The 27505-nt window shown below is 43.6% G+C and overlaps 1 protein-coding gene across 2 annotated transcripts in view; it reads left to right on the top strand.

Moving 5' to 3' along the window:
• Positions 1-27505, top strand: part of LOC147024528 (uncharacterized) — a 101543-nt gene that overhangs the window by 60233 nt on the left and 13805 nt on the right. For both annotated transcript variants that reach the window (XM_085884536.1, XM_085884535.1), the window contains 2 exons: positions 3201-3489; positions 20676-20812. In XM_085884536.1, coding sequence (XP_085740662.1) covers positions 3201-3489; positions 20676-20812 — 426 coding nt within the window. The remainder of the gene's footprint in view (positions 1-3200; positions 3490-20675; positions 20813-27505) is intronic.

Genomic DNA, 27505 nt, shown 5'->3' with positions numbered 1-27505 from the left:
TGTGTGTGTGTGTGTGTGTGTGTGTGTGTGTGTGTGTGTGTGTGTGTGTGTGTGTGTGTGTGTGTGTCTCTTCCATAACTCCAAAACCATGAAACCTGGCAGTCTGAAACTCTGCATGCATACTAAGGGAACTCCAATGGAGTGTATGAGTGAAAATTGGGTGTTTGGATTAATTAAAACACCCCTTTTGAAAATAATTGATGGCCTTATTTAATTGCATCCTTGAACACCTCCCTCTCCCTCGATGGGTCTTAATTCGCCATTTTTTTGGCCTGCTCAACAATGCATTGACCTGGAACAGGCTGCAATGATTTCTTAACGAGAGTTTATTTTTTTCACTCTCCTCACTCATATTATCGATGCCTACGAATCGCATTGCACTGCTTATGCATGCCAGGAGACGCCAGTATTCATGGCTTTATTTCATTTCCACACATGCCATAACCTCTGGAATCTCTTAAACTATAAGCCGAATTGCAAAATTTAAGCTCCAGAAATGAACTTAACACGAGTTCCAACTGCTAAAAAAAAAGTGATCATTTGTGCAATTTGGGCATTGTTTGACAAATTAAATAGCTCCCAGAGATACCAGATATGATGGATCAGCAATCACTAATCGGTTGCCAAGTCAGCCGTTCATTATCAATCGTTGCATTTGAGTGCTTCATTAAGTGTTTAAGCCACTTGGCATGTGCTCTACAATTTTCATACTGTCACTGAATACTGTATATCAATTGACTTGAACAAAGTTCAGAAGCCACTCACCTGCGTTTCGCCCCGCATTTTTATGCGGTTTATCGGGTGATGGCTGGCTCGCTGAAAATGTGCAATTTTATTTCACACCACGTTTCCCCTTTTTTAACAATCTTCTTTCATTATACGACCCATCACTTCGGCATTTATAAATACATAAAGAAAAAGTTAAACGTTTCATTTTTTAAAGTTTCTTCAAACATTTAGTTGGAGTGCTTGGTCAAGGCACTTGGTGCATGTTTTTCAAGCTTCGATGGTGATACCATGGTATGCTACCGGAGTAAAGAAGGCAAAATAAATTTAATGATTACAATAGGTAAAAAATGCTTTGAGTTATTACAAGGTTATGAATTGGCACATCATGGCATGGTAGCCGAGAGGTATGCATGCTCGCTCTAAGCTGTCTAACCTGGGTTTGAATCCCGACCAAGCTATTAACTGTCATCCCAATGTTACACAGGCAGGGTGATATATCAATTTGTGTACTGTCTCTCGGATGGAAGTTAAACTGGACATCACATCTGCTGGAATTTCCCCCCACCTCCTATTCTCTCTGCACTCTCACGACTCCTCTCTTTCTCCACTCCCCTCTCTCCACACTCATCCCACTCCCCTCTCTCCACACTCAACTCTCTACTCTCTACACACTCTGCTCTCTCCACACTCCCCTCCCTTCCCCTCACCTCTCCCTCCCCTCACCTGTTCCTCCCCCTCACTTCTCTCTCCCCTATTCCTCTCTCTCTCTCCCACCTCTATCCTCCTCTCTCCCGCCTCTATCCGCCACACTCCCACCTCTATCCGCCTCTCTCCCACCTCTATCCGCCTCTCTCCCACCTCTATCCGCCTCTCTCCCACCTCTATCCGCCTCTCTCCCACCTCTATCCGCCTCTCTCCCACCTCTATCCGCCTCTCTCCCACCTCTATCCCCCTCTCTCCCACATCTATCCCTCTCTCCCACCTCTATCCCTCTCTCCCACCTCTATCTCTCTCTCTCTCTCTCTCTCTCTCTCTCTCTCTCTCTCTCTCTCTCTCTCTCTCTCTCTCTCTCTCTCTCTCTCTCTCTCTCTCTCTCTCTCTCTCTCTCTCTCTCTCTCTCTCTCTCTCTCTCTCTCTCTCCCACCTCTATCTCTCTCTCTCTCCCACCTCTATCTCTCTCTCTCTCTCTCTCTCTCTCTCTCTCTCTCTCTCTCTCTCTCTCTCTCTCTCTCTCTCTCTCTCTCTCTCTCTCTCTCTCTCTCTCTCTCTCTCTCTCTCTCTCTCTCTCTCTCTCTCTCTCTCTCTCTCTCTCTCTCTCTCTCTCTCTCTCTCTCTCTCTCAATACCTCTCTCTCTCTCTCTCTATCCCTGTCTGTCTGTCTGTCTGTCTCTCTCTCTCTCTCTCTCTCTCTCTCTCTCTCTCTCTCTCTCTCTCTCTCTCTCTCTCTCTCTCTCTCTCTCTCTCTCTCTCTCTCTCTCTCTCTCTCTCTCTCTCTCTCTCTCTCTCTCTCTCTCTCTCTCTCTCTCTCTCTCTCTCTCTCTCTCTCTCTCTCTCTCTCTCTCTCTCTCTCTCTCTCTCTCTCTCTCTCTCTCTCTCTCTCTCTCTCTCTCTCTCTCTCTCTCTCTCTCTCTCTCTCTCTCTCTCTCTCTCTCTCTCTCTCTCTCTCTCTCTCTCTCTCTCTCTCTCTCTCTCTCTCTCTCTCTCTCTCTCTCTCTCTCTCTCTCTCTCTCTCTCTCTCTCTCTCTCTCTCTCTCTCTCTCTCTCTCTCTCTCTCTCTCTCTCTCTCTCTCTCTCTCTCTCTCTCTCTCTCTCTCTCTCTCTCTCTCTCTCTCTCTCTCTCTCTCTCTCTCTCTCTCTCTCTCTCTCTCTCTCTCTCTCTCTCTCTCTCTCTCTCTCTCTCTCTCTCTCTCTCTCTCTCTCTCTCTCTCTCTCTCTCTCTCTCTCTCTCTCTCTCTCTCTCTCTCTCTCTCTCTCTCTCTCTCTCTCTCTCTCTCTCTCTCTCTCTCTCTCTCTCTCTCTCTCTCTCTCTCTCTCTCTCTCTCTCTCTCTCTCTCTCTCTCTCTCTCTCTCTCTCTCTCTCTCTCTCTCTCTCTCTCTCTCTCTCTCTCTCTCTCTCTCTCTCTCTCTCTCTCTCTCTCTCTCTCTCTCTCTCTCTCTCTCTCTCTCTCTCTCTCTCTCTCTCTCTCTCTCTCTCTCTCTCTCTCTCTCTCCCACCTCTATCCTCTCTTCCCCATTTACTCTCTCCCCCCTTTCTCTGCAGCATCAACACTCTGAATAGAGTGTGGTCCCAATATCCTCCTCCTCCCCTTTCTCTCCTCTCTCTCGCTCTCTCTCACTCTCTGAGATGTCACTCCCCCCCACCTTTAGTTTTCCCATCAGCAAAGAGATGGTATTTGCGAGTGGAATATAAAAGCGGTTTATAAGAAGCAAACTTATGTTGTTCAGTCTTCCATCTTGCGTGTTTCCGGCAGAGATGATGAACGGGTTTCTGTGGGGCCTGATTGTGAAACGCCACCTGAGCCAGATTTCTGCGACACATTGACAGTCAAAGCTCAGAATGAAGCAAATGAAGTGAAGAGGGAGAACAGCGGAGGACAAAGCACCACCGAAACAAAACGTGAATGTCCACGACAGTGTGATGATGAGCACTTGGAAAGTGATGAAAACTGGAAAGTAGCGATCACGGATAAAACGAATAAGGGCTGTTGTCAGGATCACATTGAAAGGCTGGAAGAAGTGCAAACACAAAAAGAGCCAGAGGTGTGGACGTGCGGTAATTTATACTATCATAGTTATATTGTTCAAAAAAAATTGTACCTTCCAGAAAAATATTGTACCGACCTTCATCATTCTTTTAAAATAATTTCAAGTAAGATTGTTTGGAATGTTTTTAAGCTTAATTCCCATATATTTATTATAGGGGAAATTGTTTAGTTGAATGGAACATCATCTGTTTTTGGACTAATGATGTACAGGTTGCATGTAATTCACAAAATTATTGATATCGTCAACAAAACTTTGCGACTTTATATCATTGGTCAATAATAGCTACTTCGAGGGGATGTTCCAATGAAAGGTGGTCATTCAGCCCATCAAGGATACACTACATTCAGTGTGCACCATATCAATTCTCCCACCTCTATCAAGTGTGCATCAAGGATACATTCAGTGTGCACCATATCAATTCAAATTTCCTGGGGAAGAGGGGGTGGTGAGGGCTGGAGGAGTAGGGATGAGAGTGGAAAAGCAAGCACAGACATCACATGGGTGTTTTATATGCATATATGACATGACAAAACATATATGACATGACAAAACAAAGATGATTATTATTATTATTATTATTAAAATTTGTAAAATAATAATAATTTATTTCATTTATTTCTATTTTTAGCTAACCTGGAACATAGTTCCAGGGAGCTTATGGGATGGTCCATCTGTCCATCTACAAATACTTGCAACTTCTTCTCTGAAACTACACATATGATTTCAATGAAACTTTACAATAACGTTCATCACGAGTTTATGGGGGGGGGTTCTCCCCCAAAGAGGAATTTGTTTTCTTCTCTGAAACTACACACAAAATTTCGATGAAACTTCACCACAACTTTCATCAACCGTGATGTGCCAAAGTTTGTTCATGACATGAAAAAACTCAAGGTTGAAGGGTGGGGGGGGGGGGGTTGCAACCCAAAATATGAATTTGCTTTGTTCTCTGAAATGACACAACCGATTTTTAGGAAACTTGACCACAACCTTCATCACCCATGATGTACCAAAGTTTGCTCATGCTGTTAAAAAAAACAAAAACATCGAGGTCTAAGAGGGTCTACAGGGGGTTGCCGTCAAAATATGTATTTGCTTTCTTCTGCTATGTATACAAAATATGTATTTGCTTTCTTCTGCTATGTATAGAAAATATGTATTTGATATCAGGTCAGGCCAGATTAGATCTGTGACTTGCTACAGGTATCATGTAAACCTGTACTAACCTGTTCCATGGTCGGTTGTCAGTGACTAAACCGTCTCCCCCACCAGGTTTTCTGGCGAGGAAGGTGTTTGGATAGGGACACCCAGCAGGATTAAAAACAAAACCGGTCAAAGGGCGGAGGAGCTCCTTGTGAGCCAACGGCCATCCATAACTAGTGCCCAACTGTGTCTGCGGACGTCCTCCTGCAGTTGGGTTACTTCTTATTAGGAGGTTGGTGGCAGGATTTGCACTCCAGCCACCGTAAGACCCTTCATTCCGCAAAACACAAAAACGCAAAGAAATCTGAAAACCCAGTCCGTGGGAGTACCTCCTGTGCAGCTTCCCTTCGCAGGGCAGCTCACCGGATGACAGGATTGGGGCAAAGCCTTCGGGACCCCCAATCTTTGATGATAGGAGGGAAAACACGGGGTAACATTCCCGGGTCAGATTGCGGGAGAGTGTGTCGGAGTGGTGCTGAGGTGTCGTCCACCAGACGGCGGTCTCCTTGGGTTAACCTGAGGCGGACCCTTCGGATAAGTGCCTGGAATGTCCTATCCCCAAGAGAGGATGATAACCTGTCTCTGTTATCATCTGAGCTCAAGCGTTTGGACATCAGTATTGCAGCACTCTCTGAGGTTTGGAGACCGGATTGCGGAGAGATTATGGTGGGTGGTTATCCCTACTATTGGTCTGGTCGCTCTGATGGTTACCATACCCAAGGAGTTGCTGCAGCTGTGTCCAATAAGCTGACCCCAATGATAATTGAGGTAACACCGGTCAACGAGCGTATTATGAGACGAAGGATTCGTCACTCCTTGGGTGTCATTTCCCTGGTCTCTGTTTGTTTATGCTCCGATTGAGGTGAGTGATCTCACCGTGAAGGATGCATTCCACGCCACGCTCGAGTCTGTGATTGATCAGTGCCCCAGACGAGAATCCCCCAGACGAGTATTGGGGGATTTCAATGCATCAACTGGAACTGATAGGGATGTTTATGAGACGTGTTGGTCCTGACATGGGTCAGGAACTATGAACCTGAATAGCACCAAGTTCCTTGACTTTGCAAGAAGTCATGGAATTAGGGTGGCTGGTTCATGATTTCAGCGCCCACAAGCTCATCGCTGGACTTGGTATTCCAACGCTGGCGGTGTGGCAAAGGAGATTGACCATGTCCTCGTTGATGGTCGCTGGAGGATTATCCAGAACTGCAGGGTCAAATGGAGTGCTCAGTTCCTCAATACTGACCACCGGCTTGTTGTAACAACTATGAAGTTGCACCTTAAATCCAGGAGAATGGTAACATCCCAGCCTCGGCTGGATGTTGGCAAGCTCAAGGATGAGAGGGTAGCTCTGGAGTTTGCGAACAAGCTGAGTAGAGATTTGGGGGGGGGGTCTGGGTGCTTTGGCAGGTCCTGAAGAGTTGTGGAGTGCCTTCAAGACCACCGTCCTTGATGTTGCCAGTGGATGTCTTGGAACTCACCGTTGGGCAAAGAAGAAATTTGTCTCTCAAGGGACACTGGATACCATTGACCAGAGTCGCAGGGCCAGGCTGAATGGCAGAGCTGAGCTGTTCAGGGAGCTGAGGCATAAAACTGTACGTGCACTTAGGGTGGACAAGGAAGCCTTTGTGCGAGGAATCTGTGAGGGGGAGAGCATCACCTGTGGTCAGGTGATTCTCGTCCTGCTTATAGGGGAATTCACGCATTGCGTTCATCCAAGCCCATCCCTCAGTGTACTGCAGTTAGAGCAGAGGGTGGTCAGCTCTTGACAGAGGAGTCTGAAGTGAAGGCCCGCTGGGCGGTTACTTTAAGCGGTTGTACTAGGCTGATCCACCAGCTGTCGAGTTGGACGTCAAGGGTGTTACAATCCCTGTTGCTGACCCTCCAATCAACTGTGGTCCACCTTCGCTTGTGGAAACACAGGCTGCGGTGAACCGGTTGAAACAGGGTAACGCTCCAGCGATCTGTGGCATCCATGCTGAACTTCTCAAGGCTGGTGGAAATGCTGCACTCATGTCGTTGCATGCAGTTCTATGCTCTGCCTGGAACACAGGCATCATCCCAACTGACTGGAAGATGGGCCTTGTTGTCCCTCTCTGGAAAGTGAAGGGTGATCGCCAAGACTGCCACAACGACCGAGGGGTGACGCTGCTGTCAGTGACAGGGCAAGGTCTTTGCTCAGATAATTCTTGATAGGGTTCGCCACCATCTGCTTGAGCACCAGCGTCCAGAGCAGTCAGGCTTCACACCAAAGAGGTCAACAATTGACCGTATCCTTGATCTTTGGGTCCTCACCGAATGCAGATGAGAGTTTCGGCAGGGGCTACTTGTAGCTTATGTTGATCTCCATAAAGTGTTTGATTCAGTGAATCGGGATGCCCTCTGGAGGATTCTTGGTCTTCATGGGATGCCACCAAAACTGATCGATCTGATGTCTGAACTCTACTCTGGTACTGAGAGTGCTGTGAGTTGTGGTGGTACCATCTCTGACTTATTTCCAGTTGTGACTGGAGTTCGTCAAGGGTTTGTACTGGCCCCCACACTTTTCAGCACTTGTATGGACTGGATTCTAGGGAGGATGTCGGAGAGATCAAGCTGTGGTGCATCGTTTGGGAATGTCAAGATCTCTCACCTTGATTTTTCAGATGATGCAGTCATCTTTGCGGAGACTTTAGATATCCTTTTGGGGGCCCTCGAGGTGCTGAATGAGGAGTCTGAGCCACTGGGATTACGGGTTTCCTGGGTCAAAACTAAGATCCAGGCTTTCAATGACATCTTGGATGCTGCTGTCATGTCTGTGCCTGTTTGTGATGAGGATTTTGAGTTCATGGAGAGATTCACTTACCTCGGCAGTGATATTCATGTCTCTCCCGGCTGTGAGTCAGAGGTCAATAGACGTCTGGGACGGGCCTGGGGAGTCATGGATTCACTGGATCATGGGGTGTGGCGCTGCTGGTACCTGTGCGGGAGGACGAAAGTCTGAGTCTTTAGGTTCTTGGTGCTTCCAGTCTTTCTCTATGGATGTGAGACTTGGACTCTGACCAAGGATCTGAGAAGGAGACTTAATTCCTTTGGTACCAGGTCTCTTCGGAGAATCCTTGGCTATCGCTGGTCGGATTTTGTGTCCAACGAGCGGTTGTTGAGAGAGACTCAAATGAGATTTGTTACCTGCATAGTCCGTGAGCATCAGCTGTGGCCGTATGGACATGTAGTTTGTTTTCCTGATTCTGATCCTGCTCATCAGATTCTCTCAGCGAGGGAGCCTCTTGAGTGGAGGAGGCCAATGGGCTGACCACGTGCCTGGTAGTTGCAGCAGGTTGATCGATATCTCAAGGAGATGGGGATGGGCCAGGGATCTGCCTGGGTGATGGCCAGGCGGAGGCCCCTGGAGTACCGGCAGAAAGTGGACGAAGCGACGCGCTGCTCTGGCGTGCTCCCATATCTGACCTGACCTTTCTTCTCAGAAACTACACAAACAATTCCGATTAAACTTGATGACAACCTTCATAACCCGTTATGTGCCAAAGTTTGTTCATGACATTACAAAAATCGGGGTCTAATGGTGTGTACGGGAAGGTTGCCCCCCAAAAGATATATATATATATATATATATATATATATATATATATATATATATATATATATATATATATATATATATATATATATATATATATATATATATATATATATATATATATATATATATATATATATATATATATATATATATATATATATATATATACATATATATATATATATATATATATATATATATATATATATATATATATATATATATATATATATATATATATATATACATATATATATATATATATATATATATATATATATATATATATATATATATATATATATACATATATATATATATATATATATATATATATATATATATATACATATATATATATATATACATATATATATATACATATATACATATATACATATATACATATATACATACATACATATATATATATATATATATATATATATATATATATATATATATATATATATATATATATATATATATTTGTTTTCTTTTCTGAAACCACATACACAATTTCGATGAAACTTGACCACAACCTTTGTCACCCGTGATGTGCCAAAGTTTGTTCAGGGCATTAAAAAAAAACATCCAAAGGTATTTACTTTCTTCTCCATTATATATTTTGTGGGTTATCCATGCCTACCAGTGGTTCCCTGGTTATCTCATCCAGCCACTACCAGGTGAGCACCCATGGCTATTGTCCCTATGTTTCTTATTTTGAGGGGGAGGGGTGAACACGGTTGTAAGATGGGGAATGAACAAATGCAGACAGCACATTTATCTTTTGATAAGACCCTCTCACAGACACCATAATCATGACACAGGTGTCCAATCATCCATCCATTCCTCGATTTATTATCCCGAATGTTTCTAGGTACCCATCTAACTCAAATGTAAACCTATTTACTGTTTCTGCTGCCACTACTTTTCCAGGGAGATTATTCCGTGCATTATCGATTGTGTGAGTAAAAGACCTGTCTCACCACCATCGCAACTCTCCCTCTCCTCTTCTTTACTCTGAAACTGCGGCCCCTGTTCCTGTCACTTTCCATTATGCTGAAAAACTCTTCTGCACTTATATTGTCGATACCCCTGATTATCTTAAACATCCCTATAGATCCCATCAGAATCACCTCCTTTCTCTTGTAAAAAAAACAAAAAAACATCCTATCTCCTTGAATTGCTCCTTGTAGCTTAGCATAGCTAGCCATGGAATCAATCTAGTTGTTCTATGCTGAACCCTCTCTCTCTCTCGCAGTTATGTTCTTCCTCAAATGTGATGACCAAAACTGAACACAATAGTATAGGTGAGGCCTCACTAATTCCTCAAGAGTGTTAACACTACCTTTTTTGTTTGCAATCTGTCCCCCTGTGAATTTAATAAAACTATTATTTAAAAAAAAATTAGGGGCAATACCCCTGGGTGCTCACCTGGTAGAATAACAATACTAAGAACAAAGTCAATGTGGGACAGAATCAGCAAAATATACCAATGAACCAATGTTGTAGCAAATACCTATTTGGGGGGGGGCAACCCCCCCCAGTACTTCCCCCTTCGACCCTAATTTTTTAAATAGCGTGAACAAACTTTGGTACAAACCGGTGATGAAGGTGGTGCTCACTTACTGCAACTATATCATATACACTTTGCTATCTACTTTGCTTCAATCTCTTCAATTTTATTATTCAAACTCCTGACATTGATATATATATATATATATATATATATATATATATATATATATATATATATATATATATATATATATATATATATATATATATTATATTTTTAACTTTTCCATTCCTGTGACTATTTTTTATTGCTGCCTTGTCTGACCAATCATGTTATTTGTTACAGATACTTCAATTATATGGCTAGAGTGGTGGGCTTGGGATCCCAGGGTCCTGAGTTCAAATCCCGCTCGGCTGTTGAATTAATACCAGGTAGGGTTGACTCTGCCGGTCATCCTTCCGAGGTCCGCAAAAATGTGTGCCAGCTTGCTGGTATCCTGTGTCGGAGTGGTGACCCCTCCAGCATTGTGCCAAATAGCGAAGGAGACTGCTTAGGCAGCACCAACGCTCTCCACAGAGTATGGTCCCAATGGATGGGTGTATACTTCAATTATAGCCTCTCCACTAACCTCTAGCCTAAAAAAGCCGATTTCTTTTCACAATTGCTGCTGCAAAACTCTGTCCCCTTTCTATTTAGCATTAGTCATCATTATGAAAACACTACCTTTGCCCCAAAAAATGATTCCGACTGCTTCCTAAACCCAAAACCTTACTGCATAATTGCACCCAATGCTCCAACCATGGGTTAACATCTGTCCCTCTACTTATGAATTATATCCTCGTTCCTATTCTCGGATGAAAACACGAAAATATTAGCTAACAAGCCTTAACGTTCAATCAGATACACAATATCCTGCAACTATTTTTTTTTAATCCTCCATGTCAACTTTCCCTATATAACTTGCTGCTTATCAACTGAATATGGAGAAGTGCTGTGCAGTCTTCCAACACACTGCCAGATGCAGACTGTGGAACAGATCATGAACTATTTGTGGCAAGACAAGACTAAACATCTGAAAAGATACGACCTTGAAAATGTATGTAAACAATATGCAATACCAGTTTTTTAGAAAACTATATTGCAGAGCTGGACTTGGTTGACAGGTTTCCAGACTAATTGAAGCAAGAGGTTGAAGACATTGTAAAAGAAGAGGCCAAAAACAACATCCTAAAAGCAAGCAGAGAGAAGGCTAAATGGCAATCAGAAGAAGCATATTTCAGACAGAAGAAGAGAGATGAAAACCAAAAGCACATAAAATGAGGACATTAAGCGGCTAAATACTGACTTCCAACCCAGGCTAAAATGCTACAGTTAGAACTATAGTATATGACAGTCGTACTCTCATATACTTTAGTTGGCAACAGGTTCTACTACAGGAGTCTTCAAAGAATTAAGAAAGTAAAGGAATGCAGAAGTGCTGTGCAAGGTAAGCTAGGAAAGACAAACAGAAACATTTTAAAGAGACTTGTATAGAGAGAGTGACAACAGAGTGGGAAAAACATGATATATATTTTTTAAAGATCAGTGAGATCACAAGAAAGTTGAGGTCTATGATTGGGGTCCTGAAGAGGAAAAGATCTGACAGAAGAAACACAGGTGAAAGAAAGATGGAAGGACTATACCGAAACTCTACACAAAGGAGATAGCAATATGAAAACAACCTTCAAAGAAAATTAATATTGGCAATGACCAATAGTGATAGAATGTGAGGTCTGTAGAAGAGCCTTGAAAGAGCAGGAAAATGGAAAAGCATCAGGTGCCGAAGAAATTCGAATCAAACTCTTTGAAGGTCCACAGAAACAAAATCATGATTGGTTTAATGAACAGACATGGCTTTGCTGAACACTTAACCATTGTTCTCGTCTTGAATAAATATCTTGAAAGGAAGATTTTAATGTTATTTGTTGCCCTTTTATGCTTGTTTGGCCCCACCCCTCCCATGACGTCATCTCGACCTCAGGTTCACACATGTATGGTCTGACAACACCGACATCATGATTTTGACTATCGGCGTAACCTGGGGCTTCTTGATCAGAAAATTATTCATCAAATTCACTTTCTGAGGAGTCTGAAGTGAGTTGTGCAGTCATTATCCATTGCGTTCTGACAGTATTTCCTTTGAAAGATGAGAGTTTATCTGGAATTTTTATGGACGGTACACGACGGATTTGCTTTTTTAACTGCAATACCTCCAAAAATTATTAAATTCAAAACCACGTTCAGTTCTTTGTTTATGATTTAAAAATCAATATAATCACATTAAAAAAAGTGATTCTGTGGACCTTCAAGGAAGTTGGTGAGGAAGCAATCAAAATTTTTACAGCTACCTGTACACAGATCTGGAGTGGGACTGTTTGGCCTAAAACGTGGAAGCAGTCAGTCCATTTACCATTGTCAATGAAAGGGAATACAAGAGAATGTTCAAATAACTGAACCATTGCCTTGATTTCACACATGAGCAACATATTACTAAAGATCATTCAACACAGAACAGAAGACTTCATTAAGAGAAAAATGCCTGTTGAGCAAGCAGGTTTCAAAAGAGGAACTAGAGATCAATCACAAATCTGAGGTGGATCATGGAAAAAGCAAGGGAATATCAAAGGAAGGTGTATCTCTCTTTTATAGATTACCAGCATGGATCGGCTCGCGACATCAAATGGAAAAGCATCAGGTGCCGAAAATGCTGGATTAAAAAAAAAATGCCTGAAAGATCGGCTCGCTACGATCGTCTCTCCACACGTCGTTGCATAGATTCAGGTCAGGTATGGGAGCATGTGCCAGAACAGCGCGTCGCTGCGTCCACTTTCCGCCAGTACTCCAGGGGCCTCCGTCTGGCCATCCCCCAGGCAGATTCCAGGCCCATCCCCATCTCCTTGAGATGATGGTCAACCTGCTGCAACCACGAGGCACGTGGTCGGCCCACTGGCCTCCTCCACTCATGAGACTCCCTCGCTGAGAGAATCTGGTGAGCAGGATCAGCGTCAGGAAAACGAGCCACATGTCCATACAGCCACAACTGACGCTCACGGACTATGCAGGTAACAAATCTCATCCGAGTCTCTCTCAGCAACCGCTCGTTGGACACAAAATCCGACCAGCGATAGCCAAGGATTCTCCGAAGAGACCTGGTACCAAAGGATTTAAGTCTCCGTCTCAGATCCTTGGTCAGAGATCAAGTCTCGCATCCATAGAGCAAGACTGGAAGTACCAAGGACCTGAAGACTCGGACTTTCATCCTCCCGCACAGGTACCGGCAGCGCCACACCCCATGATCCAGTGAATCCATGACTCCCCAGGCCCGACCCAGACGTCTATTGACCTCTGACTCACAGCCAGCAGAGACATGAATATCACTGCCAAGGTAAGTGAATCTCTCCACGACCTCAACATCCTCACCACAAACAGACACAGACAGGACAGCAGCATCCAAGATGTCACAGAAAGCCTGGATCTTAGATTTGACCCAAGAAACCCATAATCCCAGCGGCTCCGACTCCTCATTCAGCACCTCGAGGGCCCCCAAAAGGATGTCTAAAGTCTCCGCAAAGATGACTGCATCATCTGCAAAATCAAGGTCCGAGATCTTGACATTCCCAAACGATGCACCGCAGCTTGATCTCTCCGACATCCTCCCTAAAATCCAGTCCATACAAGTGCTGAAAAGTGTGGGAGCCAGTACACACCCTTGACGAACTTCAGTAACAACTGGATATAAGTCAGAGATGGTACCACCACACTTCACACCACTCTCAGTACCAGAGTAGAGTTCAGACATCAGATCGATCAGTTTTGGTGGCACCCCACGAAGACCAAGAATCCTCCAGAGGACATCCCGATTCACTGAATCAGACGCTTTACAGAGATCAACATAGGCTGTAAGCAGCCCCTGCCGAAACTCTCGTCTGCGTTCGGTGAGGACATGAAGGGCAAGGATACGGTCAATCGTTGACCTCTTTGGTGTAAAACCTGACTGCTCTGGACGCTGGTGCTCAAGCAAGTGGTGGCGAACCCTATCAAGAATTATCCGAGCAAAGACCTTGCCCAGCACTGAGAGCAGTGTCACCCCTCGGTAGTTGTTGCAGTCTTGGCGATTACCCTTCCCTTTCCAGAGAGGGACAACAAGGCCCCTCTTCCAGTCAGTTGGGATGATGCCTGTGTTCCAGGCAGAGCACAAAACTGCATGCAACGACACAAGTGCAGCACTTCCACCAGCCTTGAGAAGTTCAGCATGGATGCCACAGATCCCTCGAGCTTTGCCCCGTTTCAACTGGTTCACCGCAGCCCGTGTTTCCACAAGCAAAGGTGGACCACAGTTGATTCGAGGGTCAGCAACAGGGATTGTAACACCCTTGACGTCCAACTCGACAGCTGGGGGATCAGCCTGGTACAGCCGCTCAAAGTAACCAGCCCAGCGGGCCTTCACTTCAGACTCCTCTGTCAAGAGCCTACCACTCTCTGCTCAAACTGCAGTGCTCCGAGGGATGGGCTTGGATGAACGCAATGCGCGAATTCCCCTGTAAGCGGGACAAGAATCACCTGACCACAGGTGATGCTCTACCCCCTCACAGATTCCTCGCACATAGGCCTCCTTGTCCACCCTCAGTGCACGTACAGTTTTACGCCTCAGCTCCCTGAACACCTCAGCTCTGCCATTCAGCCTGGCCCTGCGACTCTGGTCAATGGTATCCAGTGTCCCTTGAGAGACAAAATTCTTCTTTGCCCTGTGGTGAGCTCCAAGACATCCACCGGCAACATCAAGGACGGTGGTCTTGAAGGCGCTCCACAACTCTTCAGAACCCCCCAAAGCACCCAGACCCCCCAAGTGTCCACTCAGCCTGTTCGCAAACTCCTCAGCTACTCTCTCATCCCTGAGCTTGCCAACATCCAGCCTAGGCTGGGATGGTACCATTCTCCAGGTTTTAAGGTGCAGCTTTAGAGTTGCTACAACAAGCCTGTGGTCAGTATTGAGGAACTGAGCACTCCGGTAGACCCTGCAGTTCTGGATCATCCTCCAACGACCATCAATGAGGACATGGTCAATCTCCTTTGCCACACCACCAGCGTTGGAATACCAAGTCCAGCGATGAGCTTGTGGGCGCTGAAACCATGAACCAGCCACCCTAAGTTCATGACTTCTTGCAAAGTCAAGGAACTTAGTGCTATTCTGGTTCATAGTTCCTGACCCATGGGGACCAACACACACCTCATAACCATCCCTATCAGTTCCAGTCGATGCATTGAAATCCCCCAAGACTAGAAGTGTATCTCGTCTGGGGAACTGATCAACAACAGACTCGAGTGTGGCGTAGAATGCATCCTTCACGGTGAGATCACTCGCCTCAGTCGGAGAATAAACAGAGACCAGGGAAATGACACTTAAGGAGTGACGAATCCTTAATCTAATAATACGCTCGTTGACCAGTGTTTCCTCAATTAACATTGGGGTCAGCTTATTTGGCACAGCTACAGCAACTTGAGTATGGTAACCATCAGAGCGACCAGACCAATAGTAGGTGTAACCACCCACCATTATCTCGCCGCAATCCGGTCTCCGAACCTCAGAGAGAGCTGCAATCCCGATGTCCAAACGCTTGAGCTCAGATGATAACAGAGACAGGTGATCATCCTCTCTTAGGGATAGGACATTCCAGCACCCACCCGAAGGGACTGCCTCAGGTTAACCCAAGGAGACCGCCGTCTGGTGGACGACACCTCAGCACCACTCCGACACACTCTTCCGCAATCTGACCCAGGGATGTTACCCCGTGGTTTCCCTCCTATCATCAAAGATTGGGGGTCCCGAAGGCTTTGCCCCAATCCCGTCATCCGGTGAGCTGCCCTGCGAAGGGAAGCTGCACAGGAGGTACTCCCACGGAGTGGGTTTTCAGATTTTTTTGCGTTTTTGCGTTTTGCGGAATGAAGGGTTTTACGGTGGCCGGAGTGCAAATCCTGCCACCAACCTCCTCATAAAAAGTACCCCAACTGCAGGAGGACGTCCACAGACACAGTTGGGCACTAGATATGGATGGCCATTGGCTCACAAGGAGCTCACATATGGATGGCCGTTGGCTCACAATTGGTGATATTATGTTTGTTTGAAATTTAATTTGTGATATAAGAAGGTCCAAGTGGTCAAAATGGTCAAGGGTCTAAGCTGATAATCTGTCTGAAGGGTGTAAGGAGTCCAAATGGTCTTAGGGGTCTTTCGAGACTTTAGGGTCTTTTGGGGATTTCAGGGACTTTTGAGTCTTTGGGTCTTTTGGGTCTGCGAGGTTTTCAGGGTCTTTTTTGTCTTTGGGGTCTTTTTGCGTCTTTGAGGTCCTTGGGGACTTCTGGGTCCTTGTGGTCTCTTGTGTCCATGGGAATATCAAAGGAAGGTGTATCTCTGTTTTATCTGTCTTTGGGGACTTATGGGTCATTCTGGTCTCTTGTGTCCTCGGGGACTTTTGGATTATCTGGGTCTTTTTGGACCTTGGGGTCTTTTGGATCCCCACGGTCCTTTGGGTATTAGGAGTCTTAAGGGTCTTGGAGAATTAACATTCAAACAGGATGCGATTAAAAGGCAAAGTCATCAAGGAATGATGGACGGCTTCCCCGCCTCACCGACTGTGCTTTTCGTTTTGATATCATATATATACATATATACATACACGACTGGTCAAAAGTTTTAGAACACCCCCAATTTTCCAGTTTTTACTAAAATTTAAGCAGTTCAAGTCCAGTGAATAACCTGAAATGGTACAAAGGTAAGCGGTAAACTGCCAGAGGTTAAAAAAAAAGTTTAGGTCACCAAAAACTGAAAAATAATGTAAATTTCAGAGTTGTTTAAAAAGGCCCTTTTCAGGGAACAACTAATGGGTTAGCAACTGCAGCTGTTCTGCAGCAATGGAAGTAAATTAAGCCTTGAAAGTTGATGCAAATTATTCCTACAGGTGTCCCAACTTTTGATGATTCGTTACAAACCCTCTGTTTGTATAAAGGCAGTGTTGGAACAAACTGGGTTGCTACAATCTCTGAAGCATTATTTGGACAATATTGCACTGCAGGAAGTAGGAAATTGCTATCATAATGGTGAGAAAAAGACAATTAACAAAGGAAGACAGACATCACCCTTTATAACCCTTAACAGTGTAGGTCTTTCCTTTTGAGAAATTGCAAAGTAAGCCAAGATGTCAGTGAGTACAGTTTCCTGCACCATCAAAAGGCACTTGGAAACTGGAGGATACTCTGACAGGAAGAGGTCTGGCAGACCTAAAGCCACAACACAATCAGAAGACAAGTTTCTGAGAGTCAACACCTTGCGTGATGGATGGCTCACAGGACAGCAGCTTCAAGCACAGCTTAACACTGGTCGAAGTAAGGAAGTCTCAGTTTCAACTGTGAAGAGAAGACTTCGAGCTGCAGGTTTGACAGGTTGAGTGGCAGTAAGAAAGCCATTGGTAAGATGGCAAAATAAGAAAAAGAGGCTTGCCTGGTCCATGAAGCACTGCCAGTGGACTACTGAAAACTGGAAGAAGGTCTTATGGACCAATGAATCAAAATTTGAAATCTTCGGTTCTTCACGCAGGGTTTTTGTACGCCGTCGAGTAGGCAAAAGGATGGTTCCTCAGTGTGTGACACCAACTGTCAAACATGGAGGAGGAAGCGTGAGGATCTGGGGCTCTTTTGCTGGATCCAAAGTCAGTGACTTGCACAGATTGACTGTCACCCTGAACCAAAAGGGCTACCACAGCATTTTGCAGCGCTATGCAATACCCTCTGGTCTACGCCGAGTTGGTCAGGGGTTCATCCAACAGCAAGATAATGACCCAAAGCATCCCTCCAGGCTACGTCAGAACTACCTTAGAAGAAAACAACAAGTTGTTTGGCTTCAAATCATGGAATGGCCAGCACAGCCTCCAGACCTAAACCCCATCAAGCTGGTTTGGGATGAACTGGACAGAAGGGTGAAAGCAAAGCAACCTACAAGTGCAACACATTTGTGGGAACTTCTGCAACAGTGTTGGGAAGAACTTTCCGAACAATATTTGATTTCCATTGAAGAAAGAATGCCACGAGTATGTTCGGCTGTTATATCTGCAAAAGGTGGCTACTTTGATGAGTCAAAAATTTAGATTAAATTTTGTTCATCAAAACGATTCCAAGATTTCTTTTTTATCTGCCGTTGTTTATTTGTTCTATGCTTTAATTTCAGAGTACATTGAAACATTAAACTGCTTAAATTTCAGTAAAAACTGGAAAAATTGGGGTGTTCTAAAACTTTTCTGTGGTCGTGTATATGTATTGACGAGCAGGAGTACCTGGCATTGCCCAGTGCTATTCTATTCCTGTTGGCATTTTGAAGAAATCAAATTTCGTTATTTTTCTAAATTTTTTGTGATGGGCCTAAAACACTTCCCCACACCCATTAAGGAACGGGTTCAGGGATCATTTATAATATTACCTTTCACATAGCTACAAAGGCTGATGCACGAAAGAGAGATTTTTTTTTTTTTAATCCAACTTTTTTTTTCAACATTTTCAAAAACGTTAAAAAAAAAAAATTTGAAAACACTCCCCAGCACTCATTGATGAACCTTTGAGAGTTTGACGAAGATCCCTTTGGCCATTCCTGAGAAAAATGGTGACACACACAAACACACCTGCCTGCAGTTGCTCCAGCTTTACCACTGCCTCCACTCGCTCTATCCTCACCACGGCCTGCCCTCATTACGACCCCACCATTGCATGCACTCGCTACACCATCACCACTGCCAACCTCTTCTCCAGACTCGGTTTACAAATGCAACTAACTTTCATCGGCAAATTTTTCACACGCTGTTACCATCTGCAAAGTATTTATCTGTTCTTTCAACCAATCAATTTTCAAGGCTGAGATGTTCCATTTCTACACATTTTCTACAGCACAGATGACCCTCTGTCTCCACTATCCCTGATACTGCCAACATCAAACATTGATTACATGGTTCAAAATCTTTCTTTTTGTCCAATTGACCCACAGTCTATTAATTCGCTTCCCAAATATTTTCACACGACCTTACTTACTCGAATAGAGGAACTACAGCCCTCACCACTGCCTGTACTATGTACTGCTGGACTCGCTGCCATAACTAATAGGCGTAAAGTAACGCTTTGGAATAAAATCATACAATTACCTGCTAATCATCATTTTCTGGGGGGGGGGGAAGGCTATGCTGCTGATGCAATGTCCCTGTTACCAGCAAACTGGTACTCATTTTGCTGACCTCTACCTGGTGTCAGTTCAACAGCCTGACAGAGGCTTCACCTCAAGAGCCTTGGATCTTCAGCCAAGCACCTTAACTATTAAGCCAACACCAAGCCCGTCACAGGCGATGATGTTGATGAATAAGAATGTAAAAGGTGGAATAAAATGCCCAAGTTTTTTTGTGGCATTTTGTTCCCCCTTTTACATTCTTATCCATCAACATCATCTCTTCTGTCCATCTTGTCTTCCTCGCCCACTGTTGTTATGGACTTTCGCTACGATAACACCAAGCTACCACATGAATGCTAAACGCAAATGCAGACAATCCATCCCGATTCCAAACACTCTTTCACATTCTTCTCCCATAGCTGGCCTGTTTGGCATCACAACAGCCAATCTGTATTTAAGGTTCCTAACATGTTTTCAGTGAGCCCACGAGCATAGCGTTATGCTCGTTTCCTATGGAAACACAAGACATACATTACGTAGCCCTGATTCATATTTAAAAAGAATGAATCTGCCCAAAATCAATCTCCCATACATGGACAAAACATCCGATATCAACTCTCATTCTCCGAGACAATAGGTAAACATAATAATGGGTTATGCCAAGCCATACAACTTTCAACATTAGCTATTTTCAAACACTCAATGCCGAATACATAATTCTAATAATTATCTGACATCAACACAGAATATTAATTCACATTTCTTACACCAAAACAGTGAAATCAAACATCGTTACACCATGCAGAGAGCATCAGTTATTTGTCTTTTGGGGAGTATAAAGTAGAGATTTGTGCAAGAGCGAGAACATAGTGGAAAGTGGGGAAACACTCCAAGGATTCAACAAAGGGACGCTTGGATGAAGAATGGGTGAGTGGGAAAATGCTGGATGTGGCAGTCAACCACAAGTAAGGGGCTGAAAGAACAGGAAGGAAACACGAAAATGAAAGAGCAAGAGGAAAAGTAAAGGAAAAATTGGGGTGGAGGGAGAGGAGAAAAAAAAAAATTGACCTGCCAAAGAAGAGGCGGCTTTTGGGTGGATTAATAATGGCAGGAAATATGAGTATGAACAGGATAACGTGAGAAGACAGTGGTCAGCCATCATGAATTCCTGGAGGGGAGAATGAAATTGAACAGACTGAGGAAGTTGTTTTCAGAGGCAGGATAAAAAAAAAGAAGGAATAAATGAGTGGAGATACATGTGTTCTGGAGAAACCTTGGGGGTGGTAGGAGGTTGCTATGGAGTGGAACACAACAAGGGTAGATCGTGAAAGAGCAGACAGGGCGTGGTAGATGATAGGGAAGTCACCAACTTTTCTGGGATACTGGCAACTCGAGCATCAGACCCGTGATTCCGTTTCATCGTGGTTATCTTGAGTGCTTATTTAGATCCATTCCCGTGACTTTACATAGATAATTGTAGGTTATTGAATGATTTATCATAAAGCCATAATGACAGTATCAATCCACGTAATATATTGAATTAATATTCTAATCATTACACTGAAAATCCAAAATTGACAAACTATCACAATGATTGAGCCAAATGTTTTTGGTGTTGTAATGTATATTTTTTTCAGCAACCGTGTGGCTGCAAACCATCAATTCCTTCACATCCTGCAGAACTCAGCAGCACAGCAGCTCTTTGTCGATGTTCTCGACCATTCGAGGTGGCCAGACACTGCAATCATGACCGACTTGATTGTAGTGCTTGCGGGTATACACAAGATAAATTACTGTCGGTGAATTCGAGAGAATTATTATTGTTATCATTATTATTACGATTATTATCAGGGGGTATGGCAGTACTCCATGGGCAGGGATGGCAATGGAAAAAAATGATGGTTCCATCAAATGTGTTTAAAATAAAATATTATGCTGAAAACCTACTGTAGACAAGTCATAAACCTTCAAAAGCCATATCATTTATTCTCGAGCATTTTCAAAACTACAACGACAGAGAAAGGTGCCAGAATACATCGCTTAAAGTACCAAAAACAGGAGATGGCAAAATCGCCCAATTGTACTTCTTCTTTTGGTGTGAAGGTGTGAAGGGAATGTGAATTATGATGGGTGAAGAAGAAGCTCGAGGGTCCAACCCCCACCCAAGGGCCACCATTTCTTCCTCTTCCCCAGTGTGTGTGTGTGTGTGTGTGTGTGTGTGTGTGTGTGTGTGTGTGTGTGTGTGTGTGTGTGTGTGTGTGTGTGTGTGTGTGTGTGTGTGTGTGTGTGTGTAGCTGAGTAGAAATGTCAATACATAAGTGTATGTGATTGCATAAATGTTTGTGTGTTTGCAAGTTGCTGTTGCTGGCTGATATCTCCACATGTGGGTGGGTTTCAGCAGACGGAACAGAAACCTACCAGGTCTCGAAGCATCCACCTCCGTGTGTGTGTGTGTGTGTGTGTGTTTGTAATATATATATATATATATATATATATATATATATATATATATATATATATATATATATATATATATATATATATATATATATATATATATATATCTTCTTCTTCTTCTTTCGGCTGCTCCCGTTCGGGGTCGCCACAGCGGATCATCCATGTGATCCGCATAGTGATTTGGCACATGTTTTACGCCGGATGCCCTTCCTGACGCAACCCTGGTCGCCTCTTACGACACAGAGATATGGTACACCTATTTTAACCGGGGTATACACCAGCCCAGTACACTGGTACTCAATTCGCCAACCTCAGAAGGATGACAGGCTGAGTCAACCCCCTGGTGTATTAATTCAGTGGCCCAACGGGGCTTGAACTCAGGACCTTTTGGATCCCAAGCCGCTGCCCTAACCACTGCGTCAACACCAGGCATAATATATACCCGGCGAAGTGGCGTGCACCTGTAATCTGGCTACTCGGAGGCTTGGGTTGGAGGATCGCTAGAGGACGGGCGCTCTGCGCTGGGCCGTGCTATGAGAGGGTGTAGGGCAGCTCGGAATCATGGTGAAACCCAATCCTTATCCCTGTGCCGTAAGAGGTGACCAGGGTTGCGTCAGGAAGGGCATCCGGCGTAAAACCTATGCCAAATCAGTATGCGGATCATAACGGATGATCCGCTGTGGCGACTCCGAACGGAAGCAGCTGAAAGAAGAACAATATATATGTATATATATATATATATATATATATATATATATATATATATATATATATATATATATATATATATATTAATATGATTTCAATGAGAATTTTTTCAATGATTCTTCACCATTGAGTGATTGGGCTAAAACGACATTATAGCAGGATATCTCAAAAGGTTTTGAACGGATTTGGAGGAAACTTGGTGGGTGAAATGGTTAGGTGACAAGACCCATCTGATTAAATTTTAGTTCAGGTCCGAATCCAGATCCGGCCTATCAGTGGGATACAAAACGTAAACTAATCAGCCTGGACAGAGGTACGTGCTCTTCCGTTTCCCTCGTTTAGTTTGTACTGATAGATATCCAACCCATTGTTTCGAGGGATTTTTGGAAGGAGATGCTTTGAGAGTTTAGCATGCTCATTTCCCGATTAATGTCCCCTGACTTTCCAACTTTTCGTCCAACAATCTATCTTTCAAACCCTCTCTAATCCCTCCATCCATCAATCCATCTTTTGACTCTTCTTTAACTGCAGCTACCCATCTGCCGGTCCCTTGCTCTTTGCCTTTCAAACCCCTTAACCCCCATGGGAAACTTCCTTTGCTGGACCTGAATCCACCCTTTGGTTCTTCTATCTCAAACCCCTTTCATTGTCCTTTCATCTTAAACCCCTCACTTTACACCACCCCTTCAAGCCTTCCCTCTATCCTTTTCATTCTTCACTCAAACCATCCCCCTACTATGTATGCCACAAATTCCATGATTAGTTCAATACAATGGACCCGAATTACACTACCTCGATTCAAATGATTGTTCATCGAGTGCAAATCACCGTGAAATTGAATAGACCTTTCTTTTCATTGCCTGCAAAACTCCCATTTATAACACAATAGAGGTGATCATTCACACTACATTTGTCACGACAATGTTGCTACATTCGAGACAGCAGAAATATCTGCCCGCAAGGGGTGTGTGGTTTGCTAGCAGGACCAACCCTCCGATGCTCAGGTTCGGCAGAGGCCAACGAGAAGGTGACATGGCTGTGAAGACAACCAAGTGACAGGACCTGTAACCACACCATCTCTCAGCAGTGGTAAAAAGCCAGAACTCTTCATGCTCAAGAGATTCTGGGCACCTTTCCACAGAGATTAGCAGACATTTGAGGTGCCTTTCCACAGAGATCAGTAAATACATTTCAGACGCCTTTCCACGGAGATATCGGCTCTGCTCTCAAGGACCTTCCATGTACTGCAGATAGGTAACCGCTCTGGAGGACCAAGCACCCTTTTCCATGAAGCATTGTCATCCACAAAGCACTCACGTGCACCAAATGTTCTCATTCACAAACTGCTATTGGACCTTTCCACTCATCTCGACTCTGCTCTCAACTCATCTCATTTGCTGGGATGTTTCCACTCATCTCATTTGCCAGGACATCTCTACTCATCTCATTTGCCTGGACGTCTCCACTCATCTCATTTGCTGGGATGTTTCCACTCATCTCATTTGCAGGGACATCTCCACTCATCTTATTTGCCAGGAGCGCTCTCCACTTGTCTCATTTGAGAGGATGCCTCCACTTGTCTCATTTGCGAGGACGTCTCCACTTGTCTCCTTTGTGAGGACGTCTCCACTTGTCTCATTTGCAAGGACGTCTCCACTTGTCTCATTTGCGAGGACGTCTACATTTGTCTCATTTGCGAGGACATCTCCACTTGTCTCATTTGCGAGGACGTCTCCACTTGCCTCATGTGGAGACTTTTGATTTTTCTCGCTCTCACCCATCAAGCTCTCCTTACCATGACAGCTTTGGAAACAACTGCAAACAGCATGAGCTACACGCTGCGTGGGTCTGCATGCGGAACGAGTTGTGTGGTCTGCACACAGCACGAGCTACACAGGTCTGCACATGGCACGAGCTTACACAAATCTGTGGAAGGTGAAGCGACATGCTCTGCTCTGCACTCCATCTACTTTCTTTCTATCTACATTTCACTGGAATTATTGATGGCATGCCATGTCCTGTGTTTGGCATAAATAAGACCATATAAGTGGGCTCCATAAGTGCCGAGATATTCTTCTTTCCCGTGTATCTTTTAATTGTGTCTCTTCATTGTGATTTATGTCCATCCATTGCAAATATATGCTCGTCGTTGCTATCATGAATACCTGCCATTGCTGATTGAATAAACCTTGTGCTTGTTGAATAAATATGCTTGTTAAACTGTTAAACGTTTCTGACCTGCTCACTCTCGTCCTTTCTTCAATTTTTCTGACATCTTGTGTAAGTTTACTTAGACGGGAAGTTTTGCCCCACTGATTGGCTACGGGATTAGCCAACAGCCACCCACTGTTCACTCTGCCATACATAATAAAGAGATGGGTTTGTGTTGAGGGTGTGATCCGTAATTAGGTGCATGTGTATGTATAATCACGATTCATGTATGTGGGTGTATGCCACCCACACTATTCATCATCTCCACTCGGAAGTCTCTATCACTTAGTGGAGCCTTTCTTGGTCTCGAAGCACTCATCTTCACCACAAAAAAGAACTACTACTCATTGACCAAGCCCTCGCCATATCCATGCTGCATTTCCCCCTCCAACTATGGGGGGAGAGAGAGAGAGAGAGAGAGAGAGAGAGAGAGAGAGAGAGAGAGAGAGAGAGAGAGAGAGAGAGAGAGAGAGAGAGACATAGAGAGAGAGAGAGAGAGAGAGAGAGAGAGAGAGAGAGAGAGACAGACAGACAGACAGACAGACAGACAGACAGACAGACAGAGAGAGACAGAGACAGAGAGAGAGAGAGAGAGAGACAGAGACAGAGACAGAGAGACAGACACCTGGGGATATCCTCGCTCACCCAGGCACGGCACGCTGCTGCCACTGGTCACTCTCTCCACATGCTTTCCCACAAAAGCTCGGTCCCATCCCTGGGATGGAGTCTATAATTCACTGCAAGCTGCATGGCCAGGCCACATCCCAAACGCATGTCAATGAGCGCAACACCGGGCGCAATGTGCACTGTCCTCAGCCTTATCGAAGTTGCTGCAGCTGCAGGCCCAGGCTGCATCACAAGTGTGTGTGTGTGTGTGTGTGTGTGTGTGTGTGTGTGTGTGTGTGTGTGTGTGTGTGTGTGTGTGTGTGTGTGTGTGTGTGTGTGTGTGTGTGTGGGTGTGGGGGGGTGGAGGGGGGGGAGTTGGGGGGAATGCCAACCCAGGTCGAAAAACCAGTTAAAACCAGTACACATTTTCAACTGGTCTCTATTGGTTCTAATTGGTCTTTAACTGGTCTCTATTGGTTTCAACTGGTACCAGTTAAATTCAGTCAGAATTCCAATTTCCCAGTTGAAAAAACCAGTAGCTCATATTTGTACCAGTTAAAGTCTTACTGGTTCCAGTTGATACCAGTTGCAATGTACTGGTCTCCCAGTTGATACCAGTTGCAATGTACTGGTCTCCCAGTTGATACCAGTTACAATGTACTGGTCCCAGTTGATACCAGTTAGTTAAATACAATTGTATTTCAACTGGTAATATATCACTCTATTCCAATTTCCATATTAAAACCAGTAAGAAACCAACTGGCTTTACTGGTACCAGTTGGCTACTGGTTTTCAACTGGTACCAGTTGACCAGTAAGCTACTGGTCTTTACTGGTTTTTCGACCTGGGAAGCCGTGTGCTGGTAGTGTGGAAAATGGGAACACCCGGGGAACATTCCTTTCAACAAGCTCCTTGCCCTGTACAAATTGCAAGACATTAGACTGCATATCCTTGCCATCTCTACTTTTGAATGGACCAGGGCAATCTCTCACATAAGCCATATTCTACACAACTGATCCGAGTATGTGCCCTTCATGCATGTGGTTTAATTCCTTCAAACAATGTGAATACACATCTAGTGCTAATGCCTTAAACTAGTTACTGCCTTAAACTAGTTATCTACCCCACAAATCTAACAATACTTATTTATTTAATAAAAATAGAGAATGTTGAATATTTGGGACGATTGTGAGTAACACTTTGCGCAAACACACGTATATACGGGAGAAGCAAATTGATAGAATAATTTAATGCAGTGTGAAAGCAGCATAGATGTATGTGGGGGAGGGGTGGGGATAAATGTATTGGTATTTAAGTTGTTTACTTCTAACAAATATATTCTTGTAAAGATGAGAAAATGGTATAGTACCTGCAACTACGCAGTTACATTAATTGCATTGATTGAGTGCCTTTCTTTTGAAAACCTGATCACGACTCCGTTGAATATTTTCCCAAATTTGCTGTTCTTGCAGTAACTTTAATGCTCAAAATAATTTTACATGATCTTTCATGTAAATTGGTCAGGTGTTCACAATAATTTTACATTATCTTTCATGTAAGTTGGTCAGTTGTTCACAATTTTACATTATCTTTCATGTAAGTTGGTCAGTTGTTCACAATAATTTTACATTATCTTTCATGGAAATTAGTCAGGTGTTCACAATAATTTTACATTATCTTTCATGTAAATTGATCAGGTGCTCACAATAATTTTACATGATCTTTCACGTAAATTGGTCAGTTGTTTACAATAAATTTACATTATCTTTCATGGAAATTAGTCAGGTGTTCACAATAATATTACATTATCTTTCATGGAAATTGGTCAAGTGCTCACAATAATATTACATTATCTTTCATGGAAATTGGTCGTGTTCGCAATAATTTTACATTATCTTTCATGGAAATTGGTCAGGTGTTCACAATAAAATTACATTATCTTTCATGGAAATTGGTCAGGTGTTCACAATTAATTTACATTATCTTTCATGGAAATTAGTCAGGTGTTCACAATAATTTTACATTTTCATTCTTGTAAATTGGTCAGTTGTTCAAAATAAATTTACATTATCTTTCATGGAAATTCGTCAGGTTTTCACAATAATTTTACATTATCTTTCCTGGAAATTGGTCAGCTGTTCACAATAATATTACATTATCTTTCATGTAAATTGGTCAGATGTTCACAATAAATTTACATTATCTTTCATGGAAATTGGTCAGGTGTTCACAATAATTTTACATTATCTTTCATGGAAATTGGTCAAGTGTTCACAATAAATTTACATTATCTTTCATGGAAATTGGTCAAGTTGTTTACAATAAATTTACATTATCTTTCATGTAAATTGGTCAAGTGTTCACAATAAATTTACATTATCTTTCATGGGAATTGGTCAGGTGTTCACAATAATTTTACATTATCTTTCATGGAAATTGGTCAGGTGTTCACAATAATTTTACATTATCTTTAATGGAAATTGGT

The sequence above is a fragment of the Eptatretus burgeri genome, chromosome 6, assembly GCF_056783735.1.
Source record: "Eptatretus burgeri isolate ZD-2024b chromosome 6, Ebu_testis_v1, whole genome shotgun sequence".
In the NCBI taxonomy this organism is placed as follows: Eukaryota; Metazoa; Chordata; class Myxini; order Myxiniformes; family Myxinidae; genus Eptatretus; species Eptatretus burgeri.
Note: the sequence above shows the minus strand (reverse complement) of the source record. Positions and strands in the feature narration are given on the sequence as shown.